The following is a 13,702-nucleotide window of genomic DNA, read 5'->3' as shown; positions in this document are numbered from 1 at the left end:
TTGGGGTCAGCCTGGTGGTGGCCCTCAGGGACTGTCCCCGTGTCACTAGGGCTGGGACTTTAGCTGGCAGATGTGAGCAGGCGGTGGAAAATGCTTTGCCACCCATCGGCTGAGCTGCAGCAGCGAAGCGTGCTCTGGCTCTTGCCCTGCTGTGGCGATGGGGATCAATGCCGGCATCCTTGACGCAAGGAGGGACACGTTGAGGTGTTGTCAGCCGATGGATGGTATCGTGGCAACCTGGGTCCTGTGCCCACGCCTGTGCCTGTAGAGCTCATGCTTGCAGGTGGATTTGGGACAAGCGTGTGGAGGGAAAGCATGGAGACCCACCAGCCGAAATGCGGTGGCGGGGATGGAGGATGTCCCCGTCTCCTCCATCTCTGTCCCCTCCCTGCAGTTTTACAGGTCCTTGAATATCAAGGTGGCCCTGATCGGCTTGGAGGTGTGGACGGAGCGGGACCAGTGCGCTGTGACCAGTGATGCCAACGCCACGCTGTGGTCCTTCCTGCAGTGGAAGAAGGCGCTGAGGTCACGCAAGAAGCACGACAATGCCCAGCTGCTGACGTGAGCACCCTTACGGACCCGGGGATGTCGGGGCAGGGGGGGTCCCAGCTCTGACTGGGGTCTCTGAAGCACCTCTGGGCTGCTAACTGCCCCTCCGTTCTTCTTTTTGGGCAGGGGAAAGACGTTCAGGGGGACAACCATCGGCATGGCCCCTCTGGAGGGGATGTGCAGCGTGGATAACTCTGGAGGTGTCAGCATGGTAAGAGGGGCGTGGGGGTCCCCGCTGCTTCTCCCAGGCTGGGGGACCCCATCGCCACCCCATCTTGCTGGGGTTCTTCACGGGCTTGGAGGACCAGCCATCCGGGGTTGGTCCTGGGATGCAGCCTGAGAGCGAACGATGATGCCGGTAGCCCCTTACCCCTCTCAGATGTTGGCCAAGAACTAAGGAGGGTGGGAAAGGGCTGGTTTAAATGTCTCCTGCACCATGTACACCCCCAGCTTGCAGCTGGGATCTCCTGTGTTGCTTCTGTCCCTCATATTGAATAACCCCTGCTTGTCCCCTGCTTGTGCTCTCTGGTTTTGTAGGGTCATCTCTGCCCCAGAAAACTCTTATCTTCTTCCTGATGGGGTGATGGTGACCTGTGGTTCCTAGGCAGGGTGGTAGAGTGGGGGCAGCGAGGTTTCTCGTTTTTGAGATGCTCCTTCCAAGGCCCTGGGTTTTCAGCAGTTGCCTCCAGCAAAAGAGCTTCCCAACAGTCCCATGCGGGACTTTTAGGACACCAAACCCCACTTCTGCCACGAATCCTCCTCCATCCCTTTCTCTGTCCCTCCCACGGGACCCAGTTGCAATCCCAGGGCTGTTGTGGTCCCTCCATCCCCCCAACCCCGTTCCCTGCTGCAGCATCACCCCTTTTCATCGCTCCTGGCTGCTGTGCTGACGCATCCCCCGTCCCTATCCAGGACCACTCGGAGCAGCCCATCGGAGCAGCCGCCACTATGGCCCATGAAATCGGCCACAATTTCGGCATGAGCCACGACAGCACGGGCTGCTGCGTGGAGGCCACCCCAGAGCAAGGCGGCTGTGTCATGGCAGCAGCCACCGGGTAAGTGGCGGTGGGGATGGGACACAGCCCCTAAGCCCCCCAGCAGGTTTTGGATGCTGTTTGCAGTGGGGTGGGCTGGGGAACGGGGAGGGGGGTCCTGTCCTGCAAGGCACGATTTTGGGTGCAGTGCCTCGTTGCAAAGGGGGACCTGGCTGGTTGTCTTCCTCCCAGTTTGCCCTGCACACCCCAATTCCCTGGAATGAGCACATCCCGGAGCCCGGGAGCAGGCAGGGCTGGTGGTCTCTGGGGGGTAGCAGAGGGGTAGCAGCCCTATCCCAAAAGAGCCAGGGATGGAAGCAAATGGATATTATCCGGTGGATGCATTACAGGAATCAAAGGCATTTTCCCGTGCTAACCCACACTTCAGCACAATGAAATTCTTTATTGTAAAACCAGAGGGCCAAGGGCTGCCCAGTCTCTGGTCATGCCACCAGCGGGGACTCATGGCATCGCAGGGCTGCGGTGGGGTGAGCTCACATCGCTCACCCCACCCTCACTAAATCTGGATGTGGGATGCTCCGGAGTGGCAGTCATTAGCTTTCATGCTCTCTGGCATCCTTCCAGGGTTTGTTTTCCTTTGCATTTACCCTTTAATTTGGCCCAAAGCTGTATGAAATTCAGCTGGTTGGTGCCACTTTCTCTGCCAAAGTCCTTCTCCCGTTGGGTTTTCCGGCTCCCGACAATACAGTCATCCCAGATTTCCCTGCACTGCAGAAAAGCAGCTGTTTATTCCCTGTTATTTGAACCCACCCACTCTTCCGATTAATAAGAAGCAGTCCAAACCCACAATGTGGTGTCAGGGTGTTCCCAGGCTGTTTTCCTGTGGCTCTCAGGGCCGTCAGACTGCAGCGTCGAGCCCATGGGGTTTAGTCTCTGCCTAGGTGGATTTGGACTGTGGTGGGGAAAAGCACCGGCTTTCCAGGACGAGGCAGTTGTGCACTTGTTTGTTTAGTTATCTTACTAATTAATTATCCTGCCCTTACCCACCAGAGCTGGATGCAGTGGTGCAAAGCAGTAGCAGATGCTGTAGCTCAGCTGTGCCCCTGCTCACCTCCGCAGGCAAAGCTCTCCAAGCTGTGACATTTCTTCCTTCTTATTTTTGCTGAAATATTTTTTTTCCCCACATGAGGAAGAAACACATTTTTGACTGTCTGCAACCTGTCCCTATTTGCACGTTCTTGTACCATCTTATGGCTATATTTACTTGCTCACCCTCCCATAACTTGCATGGACTTACAGCTTTCCCTGAAGCTCAAGAGATTTCACCCAGACTTCAAAAATACTTTTAGAAAAAGCCCTCTGTGTCAACTCAGAAATGAGATGTCCTAATATGATATAAAACTTTTTTTCAGTGGTAGGAGGAAATGAAACCAGCAGTGAAGCAGAGAACGGTGCACAGTTCTGATTATCTGCTTCCTCCTTCTTAGTACATCACACAAAAAACCCCACAAAGTTGTGCAAAATTACGGAAGAATCATGCTCAGAACTTCTCTAGAAGATTACCATTTCTCTCCAGCTCCTTACAGGAAAGGCCAGCTGAGCTATTAAGAAATGACCTTATACATTGTAGGCTCTGATTTTTATTTTTTTCTGCTCAGGCCTTGTGAATGACTTAATATGGGGTTTTTTGTGTTTCTTTTCTATTTTTCTTTAATTTTTTAGAGGATTTTTCTCCATCTCAGCCTCAGAGGTATTTAAATAGCCCCAAGCGGGTTTTTCCCATCAGCGGTTCAGTGGTAGCAGGCACGTATGTAGCAGACATCCTGAGCAGATTGTCACTGCAGATATGAAGACCCGCCTTGCGGTTAGGACGGGGGGGTCTGCGGTGTCCCAGGTGCAGAGGACCGAAGCGCGGAGGTGACACCTGCACCAGCATCGAGCTGGCAGAGCCTGCAGGCATGGGTGCTCGCTGAGCTTTGAGGTTCAGACCATAGGGGTCTCCAATCTCCAAGAAGTTTCTTGCTGGAGGGCTGATGCTCTTGTGGGTGGTGTATAGCCACTCTACTTGTCCACCCCATCCCATTCTGGAAAATATTTGGGCTCGGTGTGGTGTCCCCTGGTTGTTAGTCTGGTGCTCAGCCGTGCGAGCTGGCGTGGGAGATGTTAGCGGTCTTGATGCATCTGACCGATGGTGCCTTCTGCTCTTGGAAGAGTTTGTGCCAGTTTGCCCGTGTCCTTATTTCCCAGCTCTGACTGTGGTTTTCCACCTTCTCCTGGTCCCGATCGCCCCGGTTCCCATCCCTCCCCATCTGTCCCCTGCGCAGACACCCCTTCCCTCGCGTGTTCAGCTCCTGCAGCAAGAGGCAGCTGGAGAACTACTTCCAGAAGGGAGGTGGCATGTGTCTCTTCAACCTGCCCGACACCAAGGACCTGGTAGTGGGACGGAAATGTGGCAATGGCTTTCTGGAGGAAGGAGAAGACTGCGACTGCGGGGAGGTGGAGGTACGGTCCTGGGTTCTGCATCGCTTTCCCACAGGGGCTTTTGCAGCTCAGCTCAGCTGCTGGGTGGCAGAGTGTGGACCACGTGGAGAGAGGTATTTCCAAGGGAAAGGGGTGTGCTGGTCACCACAGGGACTCCATCCCGAGGGCTCTTCCCAGTCCTACCTTCCTAAATCCATTTAACCTGGTCCTGGCTTTCTTCTTGACTTCACCCTAGAGCGCTCAGGTCTTCCTCATCCCCCTCCGTGCCTCAGTTTCCCCATTAGCAAAATGAGAAGAGAAACGCTGTGATGGGTGAAGAAGGGGCTGGTGGCAGCAATGGGGAAGGGATGGAATCACTGACCGTGATGGTGTCGTCGTCTTCTCCCCACGCAGGAGTGCACCAACCCGTGCTGCAACGCGCACAACTGCACGCTGAAGGAGGGGGCCCAGTGTGCCCACGGCGACTGCTGCCAGAGCTGCAAGGTAAGCCCCCCACCATGCCCACCCACCCACCCACCCAGGGCCTGGGCAGGGAAATACGGCCCCCACCATTCCCTTGGGACTTGTGCTGCATGTCCATAAGGTCAACCCCCCCACCGGGGCCAAATGAGGAGGGTTATGCGTTAACTTGTGTCCACAGGAGAGGCTTTGCTGGCTGCTTTGTGGGTGGGGTCCAGCCCAGGAATTTGGCTTTATACCTTGACAGCCCCATACAGTCCCACAGGGGGACGTTATAGATGGTTTACGGTCCCAAGCTGTGCCAGGAGACGGCGGCAATCCCAGCTTGGCCCCTTCGCTGCCACTCAGTGCTGGTGTTTCTCTCTCCTCCTGCGGCAGCTAAAGGTGGCTGGGACGATCTGCAGGGAAGCAGCGGGATCCTGCGACCTCCCCGAATATTGCACGGGTGCCTCACCCTACTGCCCGGCCAACGTGTACCTGCTGGACGGCTCGTCCTGCGCCTACGGCGAGGCTTACTGCAACAACGGCATGTGCATGACCCACCACCAGCAATGTGTCCAGCTCTGGGGACCAGGTGAGTCCCATCAGCCTTCTTGCCACCCCTCTCCGGAGCAGGAGCCACGTTGGGTCTCAGCGCTGTGTCTGCCCGTGGGGTCCCCGTGGTCCCTGCCCGTGGGGCTGGAGGGTAGTGGATGGAGGGGTTGTGCTGTCCCCATCCAGGGTTGGGGGTCTGCGTCTGTGGGGCTGGCGTGGAGGGCTGAGGGTGCTGTGCAGGCACACTTACAGGTGCGTGGTCCTCTTCTGCGCCCATCCACCCGCTGCCTATGGCTCCCACGCTGCATAGAGCCCATACATTACATAGAGCCCCAGTGCTGCATATGGCCCATATGCTGCAAGTGCATACGGCCCATAGCTCATATCCTCCATATGGCAATCATCTGCCGCGTACGACCCCGTCTTGCATAGGGTCCCCGTGCTATGTATGGCCACACACAGCCACGTGCAGCACCCTGCCCCTGTGCACGCTGCAGCCCCCATACCCCCACTCCAAACCCCGCTCGCACCTAGGTACACCCCCGCTGCTCCCACCCTGACCAGGGCACACAGAGCCAGCACCCCTGGGTGCTCCCAGGAAAGCTGCAGCAAGCACAGGGGGGAATCCTCCCCCAGGACCAAAATCCTCTGCAAGACCCCAGAGAAAAGGGGATTTCACCCCTCTTGTGCTGTTCTTGGGCCGGCACCTGCAGCAGCAGCTCTCCGGGAGACTTTTCTGTGGTGTTTTCTCCATAAGCATCCAGCTGCTGCTCCCAGTTTTGGTATTTCTCCCTGCTGGCTCATTTCCCCATCCCACGCAGGACTTTTCTTCCTTCCCTGCAGGTGCGTGGCCAGCCCCGGACGCCTGTTTCCAGGATGTGAACATGGCCGGCAACACCTATGGCAACTGCGGCAAAGACAGCCAAGGGCGCTACGTGAAATGCGACAAGAGGTGGGTGCAGCGCTGGCACCCGTGGGTGCCACATCTCCTCCTCCTGCACCCACAGCCCCCTGCCGCCCACCCCTGCGAAGGAACTGGTGGGGTCCTATCCCAACCTGCTGGCATCACCCTTGGGGCCAGCTTCATTTTGGACCTCAGGAAGACACCAGGTCCTTCCTGGGCTCAGTCCCCATCACTGCTGGGAGGTTGTCCCACCGTACATCACCTCCCAGCCCAGCCTGAAGGGAAAATCAAAGACAACATCAGCAGGAGATGCGATTTAGGGAGCATGTGCTCGCCAGTGTTCCCAGTTAGACCAGGGGTGTTAGAGGGAGCCCCCCTGCCTGTTCCCTCCAGCATTTCTCTGCGCTGCCCATGATTTATCTAAGTCCTTTCTGAACCCACTGAGCCTCTCCCATCACGACCTAACATGGCCATAAATTCAGAGGGAGACGAGCCAGCAGGCGCTGGGACAGGGGGTGATGGGGCAGGGAGGGTGAGGTGGCCGGTACCCACATACATATGGCCCTCACCTCGGCTTTGCCCCACTTCTAGGGATGCTATGTGTGGCAAGATCCAGTGCCAGAGCTCAGCTAAGAAGCCCCAGGGGACCAACACTGTCTCCATCGACACCACCATCCGCTTCAACGGGCGGGAGGTGAAATGCCGAGGCACCTACATGTACACCGCGAAGGACGATGAGGAAGACCTCTCCGACCCCGGGCTGGTGATGACGGGGACGAAATGTGGAGATGGGATGGTGAGTACCTCTTCCTAGGGCTGGGGTCTCCTACAGGAGATCATCTCCTTGGCTCTTATCCCAGCTCCAATGTGGACGTTGGCTCTTCTCTGTGTTACAGCCGGGCCATGGGACGTGGTTCCCCCCACGCTTGCAGACATTGCTTTGATGACATTTCACCCAGGGTGCTTCTAGACATCACCAGATGCTTGCGTGTAGGCCACCGAATTCTTCTCTTCATGCTTCTTTACTGATTTAATGCATAGTGGAACAACCCCAACAAGAATTGCATGCCCCAGGACTTGATGGAAGAGGCTTCCTCCTATGAATAGATTGTTTCCCAAGGGAAAGCTGTGTTAGGAATCAAGACAACAGATCCAAACAGATGCTGCTAACCTAGTAATAGTCTCTTTTAAAGCCCCCGCATCTCCTAGTACTTTACAGAGGGTCGGTTCAGCTGAGGAAGGAGAGAAGCCTGGTAGACAACACGGTAGCAGGGATGCATGCCAGACAGAGCTGGCTGCGGAGACATGGCCTTTGCTATTTGGCATTTTAATTGTGAAATTTTCATCCCAGTTTGGGATGGAAGGCCAAAATGTCGACATTTTCATGAGAAAGGATGGCTGGTTTTGAAATCCAGTGTCAGTTTTTTTGGCTGGAGCCTGTGTTTTAGAGCCAGATGGGAAATGCCTTCTCCAGGAGCTGCCAGGTGGGTTGTCAGGGAAGGGGGGTGGGACTGTTGGTCCCTGGTCTCCGTTGAGCCGTCCTGGATGGGGGAATGGCAGAGGTTTCCTGGGCTGTGCTGAAAATTGGAGTGAAATGCGTTGGTCTGGAACAAGACAATTTAACGAACCTGCGTTTTCCAACAGACAACATCCTTCCAGAGGACTCCCATCTGTGAAGCCAGAATATCACTGTCCCCCCTCTCTCAGGTCTTTCTCTAAGCTCAGCTTCTTGGCTCTCTCTCAGGTTTGCAAAGATCGCCGGTGCCAGAATGCCTCCCTTTTTGAGCTGGAAAAGTGCGTTTCCCGGTGCAATGGCCGTGGGGTGAGTTATTGCCTGAGACCTACAGCAGGCTCTTAAGATAAGCACAGATTCTTAAGCAAAACCAAGTGTCTCCCCTGGGGATGAGCCTTGCAACACAGTGGGCATCTGCTTTTCATAACTCTCTCATGCATCAGCTATGGGTGCAACTGAGCTGAGATCTTTGCTTACCCGTGTCCAAGTTAGAGGAAGAAGATCATTCGTGATGTAAGGACCATCTGCAAAATTTGGATGAGGGTCCAGTTTGAACTGGAGAGTGTTTAGAGCTCAGAGCAGGTGCCTGTTCCTTCTGAGAGCAAAGCAAGAGTCAGAAACACAACTGGGACTGCAAAAAGGCAGGGCAGTGGTTCAGTGAATAGAAAGAGCCACCTTTGTCCAAAGCTTAAAGGCTACAAAGATTTGACCTCTGCAGAACGCAGGGCTTTGTCAGATAAGGCAATAACAATGCTGTGGTTTACTGGGAAGATCCGAAGGGGAAGATGTTTAACAAACTTCTAGCCTAATGCAACGTATTAAGGGCATCAGGTTTGTGTAATCAACTGGTGTGAAAACTGAGGGTGTAAGATACCTGTCTTCAAGGTTTCTGCAAAGAGCAGGGAAATAAAAGTATCTCTCTACATTGCAATCACAGATTTGAGGGCAACACGGACATGATCCAAGTGATGTTCAAGGGGTGAATATTGGCAGGGGATAAGCTCCTTCAGCCCAGACTCCTACCATTGGCCGTCTGCTGTCATCTCCGCCATACAGACCATCATTTCCATACATCCCGTGTGGTCTCCAACCCTCCTTCTCTCTCTGCAGGTCTGCAACAGCAACAAGAACTGCCACTGCGATGCTGGCTGGGCTCCCCCCTACTGTGAGAAGCCGGGCTTGGGTGGCAGCGTGGACAGTGGCCCTGTCCAGCGCGACAGTGAGTCCCGACTTCTTGTCTTGTGATGCTGGTGGTGATGTCACGATGCCACGAGAGGGGGAAATGGGGCGATAAAGCTGCTGACAGCTCTGCTCCCAAATGTGCTGGGTTGGGTCCGTTCAGGCAGACTCACAGCCTGTGCCCAGCTCTAGTTGCTCGGTGGCCACCCATTTTTATCAGAGGCCACCGGATGGTACTGCTCCATTTTTGGGGAAGTGATCAGCAATGATGTCTCTAGCTTGGGTGGCTGGGAATGGGCAGACAGGACCAGCATTTACATTGAGTGAAGCCAGAGGCTGCTGGCTCTCCCAGCCCCCGCCTCATCTTTGTGCTTTCCCTGCCAGATCATGAAGCCATCTTAATAACCCTTCTGCTCATCTTCCTGCTCTTCCTCCCGGCCCTGATGATAAGCATCTACTTTTGGTACCGACGGGAGAACTCGCTCCTGAATAAATGGATAAAGGAGATGAGGAGGAGGACCCAGGAGACGTATAGGTGGGTGATGTGTCCTAAATCCCTTCTCTCTTGAGGACCCAGTGAGACCCCAAAACCTTGTTTTCTTGCTACTGGCAGCGTCCAGCCTGGTAGGAACAGTTGTTGGGGAGCTGGTGGTGCACAGGGCCTTTTTCAAAGTGCTATGAGACCTGGTTGAGATATGAAGAGCTCTCTCCTGGGACAGTTTGAGGCTCTCAGCTCTCCCCTGAGCAGAGGACAGGGATGATCAGTTGGACAGGACAACCCCAGAGCATGATGACGAAGGTGGCCTGGTACTGAGGAGCTTTCTTGCCATCTGCTCCTAGCAGGCTGCAAGAGCTGGAGGGGCTCTAAAGAGGTGCTGAATTTAGATATTCTCATTATTCCCCCTCCCAGTACATGTACAGACACACACATACCTCAGAGCCACTGCAATAATTTGAGAAAAAAGCCCAGAACCAAACAACCTCCTTCATTACCCTCATTATCTCAAGACAGACTTGTCATCCCTGATCACCCAGCACTGCAAGACTGTCTGTTAACAATCTGTTAACGGAGACAGGATCTCGCTGACGTGCAGCATTTTGGGAGGCAGCTGTTGCAAAAATGGTTGCTTTATTTTGCCATCTGTGATTTGTTTGTGATCCTGGGCAGGAACAAAACCATCAGTCGAAAGTCAAACGGTGGCCATCCCAAAGCTGCTTTCACGTTGCGGAACATTTCCACCTCCAGCCACACTAATAAAGTAAGTAATAACTCGCCTTCCAGGTTGGCTTTCCCTCCCTGGGACTTGATACTTGTGGGTGATCACATCTGCCTCTAGCAACTGGGCAAGCAACTGGTACTCCATGCTGGTTTTGCATTGTGTCTACGCTGTGAAGCCTTGGTCAGTAGTACACGTGCCTCCTAAAAGTGAGCCTGTTGAGCTCTGCCTGCTCAAAAAGACCCCGGTGATTGCCAGGACCCTCCGCTGGAAAATTGCCCATCACTGTGGCAAAGCTTTCAGGGGCTCTGCAATCCTGCTGATGACTTTGTGCTGGGTCTCTGAGGAGGCAGATGCTTCTGCTGCTGGTTGTGTCAGCTCTGGTGACCTTGGGATGGGTAAGCCTGGGACTGAATTTGGGAAGAATTTAGGTTTTTTGAGCACAGCCACAGTGGCTGAGAGCAGGGCAGAATGGATGATGTCTCCCATCTCTGTAATTCAGTCTGGTGGAAATCTGGTATGGATTCACCAGAGCTGACCCTGGTCCAGATCTCCTCACCCCAACACCTTTCTCATCCCTGTGTGCTCTCATATGGTTAGCGAGGAGCAAACGTGTTCAGCTTTTGGGCGGGATGGTAAAAGTGGCGGTCCCAGAAAGCGGAATAAATACCCAGTGCTCCTCCTGCAACTCTCTAGCACCCAGACCTTGAGGGGACATCTGCTTTTCAGCACCTAGGAAAACCTAGGATTTTCCTCCATACTTCTGCTTTTCTCATCCCTGCAGGCAACGCGAGCTGCATTCCCCCCTAAACCCAACGCTCACCAGCCTGGTTCCCAGCCTGTCAACGTTGTCCACCCTCTTCGCCCGGCTCCCCACTCCATCCCTTCGCGTCCAAGAGACCCCAAGCCTGCCAGGCCACCTCCACCAGTCAGCAAATCCCCCATGGTCCCCACCAAGACAGTTGTCTCCCAGGCTAAGCTGCCGCCTCCGAAGAAACCTCTTCCCTGCAGCCCCGTGAGGACCCCACTGGTGAGCTTTGCTGGTTGGCTGTGCTTTTCTTCCAGCCTCATAGAAATTCCCTGGTTTTTGGCTGCCTGTGGCTCTTTTGGGTTGGGCACTATTAAGGAGCTGTCACACCACCCTAAGAGACAAATCTGTTGCAATGGTGAAGAAAGCTCATTAGATAATGAGAATATTTTAAGGTAATTTGGGTGTTGTTACATGCTTTGAAGCATCTCAGCTCTGCACCAGGGGAAAGAGGTTTGTAGGAGGTCGTTGGATGCTCCTCTAAGGATGTTGTCTCTTCCCATACACTTTGTGATCCCAGGTCATCCCAAAGCACCAGCCCCCTCGTCGGCCGCTGCCTGGAAGTCCTATTCTGGCCAAAGAGTTGCCTCCTGCACATGGACAGACCCTGCTGGTCATGGTCCCTCCTACCAACTTCAAGGTGTCGGGTACAAGTGCCATGAGCCACCCCACGAGGCCATTAAAGTAAGTTGAGAGAGGAGTTGAGCTATCTCCCACCACTGCTGGGGTCCTGCAGGTGGACACAGTGGGGGGTCTTGTGGGTCACATCTGGGTGGGACGTTCCAAATGTCACTGTGGTGTGCTCTGGTCTGGTCTGCCCCTCGTGGTGTCTTCACCGTGACCTGGGTTTCTCCTGCTCCTCCCCGATACGGCTGGTGGGTACAGGTCAGGCTGCTGAGGAGCAGGAGAAATGCTCTGTGCTGTTGGCTGTGCGGGTCTGTACCCGCTGCTGTAGCTACAGAGGAGTTTGAAGCCCACCAGCTTTGAAGTAATTGGCCTGTAGGGCATTGGGGATCTTTGGTATGGGGCATCTGGGGGCAGCAGCAACAGGCAGAAAGGAAATCAGAAGATGTCCCAAATCCTGCTACCTGGGGAGCAACCACAGCCGAAGCATTTGTCCATATGGGGACCCTACGTACATAAAACCCCTTGTGCCCATGCTCCCTTTTGCATGGTGCAGGAGCCTGCCCACCCGAGCAAGGTACCTGTGGGTGTCTGGGGTCTGCAGCCATCCCTTGACCTGTCAGGAGCCCAGAGAGTTTGACCAAAGTTGGCCAGTGGTGACCAAGGTTGGGACTTTGGGTCTTACAGGGTCCTGATGGGTTAAGGGAGATGCCATCCTTTGGTGGGTGCATATGGCCCCGTGTCCCAGAGCATGGAGGGGGCTGTTGGTGAGCTGCTGGGGGACAGTGGAGTGAAGGGACAGACACTGATGCTTTCTTTCGTCTTTCCTCCCTACAGACCGATGCCACCTCAAAGGTGAGTCACAGACACTGTGCAGGACGACGGGGGGATGGTCTTTGCTGCTTGTGGGGGATGGCCTTTGGTTAAGCACTGGGCTGGCACTCAAGAGACTGGGGATTAAATGTCCCCCTTCCCAGAAGCTCTTAAGTGAGCAGGACGTAGTCCCTCTGGGTACCCAAATAATAGCAGGGCTTGGGCACCTGTGTCTGAGGGAATGGAGGACATGGGCTTTCCAGTTTGGAGCTGGGAGATTCAGTCCAAGTCCTTTACGACATCGCTATGACTTTCTGCTCTTGCTATGTTGCTAAATCCTCTGGAAATAGGTCAGTGGAGCCTCAGGGGATTGCACTTCCATCCGTTTCTGCTAGCCAGGCTTGTGGGCTGTATCCAGCCATGGAGAGAAGGCACCATGCTGGACTGAAGTTGGCCCTCATCCCCAGATGGTCTGCTTTGATGATTACTGCTTTGACGCTCTTGGACCATTTTAGGTTCCTATGTCTTTGTAGCTGCCACCACAAGGAGGCTGAATATGCCCCAAAATTTCTCAGTGTAACTCAATCCCTATGGGTCATCACTTCTAGTAGATAAAACAGACCTGTTCTGTGGTCCCGAAAGAGAAAGATTTGGCTCATCCTGGCAGCCAAACTCAGGTCCCTCCCCAGATGGTGTAGTTTTGTCCTTGCTGCCCACCGGGAACAGTCCCTGGCTATCCTCTCTTGAAATGGTGCCCCTGTAAGAAAATGTTGACTGGCAGGGCCAGACTTGTGCCAGCGAGCAGGACGTGCCCACGTCCTAGTCTGGATTCATTACTTGACATAACCAACATGGTAAGAGAGGGCCGGGGAACTGTTTTCTTTCCTAGATGGATGAGGTAAGAAATTTCATAATTCCTGGGATGGACTATAGGATCCATATTGGATTGGTTGTTTTGGTGACATCTCTTGATAGTGCCCAATCTACCTTGGCTGTTTTTGGGAAGCTGAGAGCCGTAACCCTTCAGGGACATGGTTCCCACAGTTGGTGGGCTCACAGTTCTCACCGCTGGTTGCTGCCCGGTGTCACCACATGCTTTGGTGGACTTTGAGTCCTATCGGGGTTTTGAGGGTATGCCAAAGGAAAACACCTCAAAGTGATACAATTTGGGGTTGTATTTTTGAGAGAGGACATGGGTGACCATGACAGTCCCAGGTCCCCTCTGGTTTTGGGCAGCAGCTGGTCTGTCTTCCCTGAGCTGTGGAAGGATAGTTGTGGTGGAGGTGGTGGATGCTTGGTCTCTGCACTTGAACGAGTTATCTCCTTTCTCTTTCTCCTCCCTTTAGGCCAGTCCCAGCCATCAAATTCCAATCAACCTCCTTCCCCTTGAAGAAGTGACAAACCAAGGACACCTTAAGTCCATCCTTCCTGAGCTGGCTCTCCTGATTTGCACTGCTGCTGGCGACAGGGGTCTTTTATTCCTCTCTTGTTTTATTTGTCTTTTGATACCAGAGGACTATTTTTATAAGACAGAATATGTATTCAGCACAAAAACTGTAGCGGTGGGCGAAGAAGAGGGGAAATTGGTACCGTGACATAACTAAGGGTTGGGGTGGGCTGGTGGTG

General features: G+C 54.1%; 1 protein-coding gene across 1 annotated transcript in view; it reads left to right on the top strand.

Annotated features, from left to right (window-relative positions):
- ADAM33 (ADAM metallopeptidase domain 33) overlaps nt 1–13,474 on the top strand; it is a 32,051-nt gene extending 18,577 nt beyond the window's left edge. The window contains exons 10-25 of the mRNA XM_010580829.1: nt 395–561; nt 676–760; nt 1,462–1,604; nt 3,869–4,046; nt 4,419–4,508; nt 4,863–5,058; nt 5,862–5,970; nt 6,514–6,718; nt 7,667–7,744; nt 8,546–8,654; nt 8,999–9,149; nt 9,783–9,873; nt 10,616–10,861; nt 11,160–11,323; nt 12,101–12,118; nt 13,423–13,474. Coding sequence (XP_010579131.1) covers nt 395–561; nt 676–760; nt 1,462–1,604; nt 3,869–4,046; nt 4,419–4,508; nt 4,863–5,058; nt 5,862–5,970; nt 6,514–6,718; nt 7,667–7,744; nt 8,546–8,654; nt 8,999–9,149; nt 9,783–9,873; nt 10,616–10,861; nt 11,160–11,323; nt 12,101–12,118; nt 13,423–13,474 — 2,082 coding nt within the window. The remainder of the gene's footprint in view (nt 1–394; nt 562–675; nt 761–1,461; nt 1,605–3,868; nt 4,047–4,418; nt 4,509–4,862; nt 5,059–5,861; nt 5,971–6,513; nt 6,719–7,666; nt 7,745–8,545; nt 8,655–8,998; nt 9,150–9,782; nt 9,874–10,615; nt 10,862–11,159; nt 11,324–12,100; nt 12,119–13,422) is intronic.
- Nucleotides 13,475–13,702: the final 228 nt, after the last annotated feature.

This window comes from Haliaeetus leucocephalus, unplaced genomic scaffold (genome assembly GCF_000737465.1).
Source record: "Haliaeetus leucocephalus isolate CR32 unplaced genomic scaffold, Haliaeetus_leucocephalus-4.0 Scaffold741, whole genome shotgun sequence".
Lineage (NCBI taxonomy): Eukaryota > Metazoa > Chordata > Aves > Accipitriformes > Accipitridae > Haliaeetus > Haliaeetus leucocephalus.
Note: the sequence above shows the minus strand (reverse complement) of the source record. Positions and strands in the feature narration are given on the sequence as shown.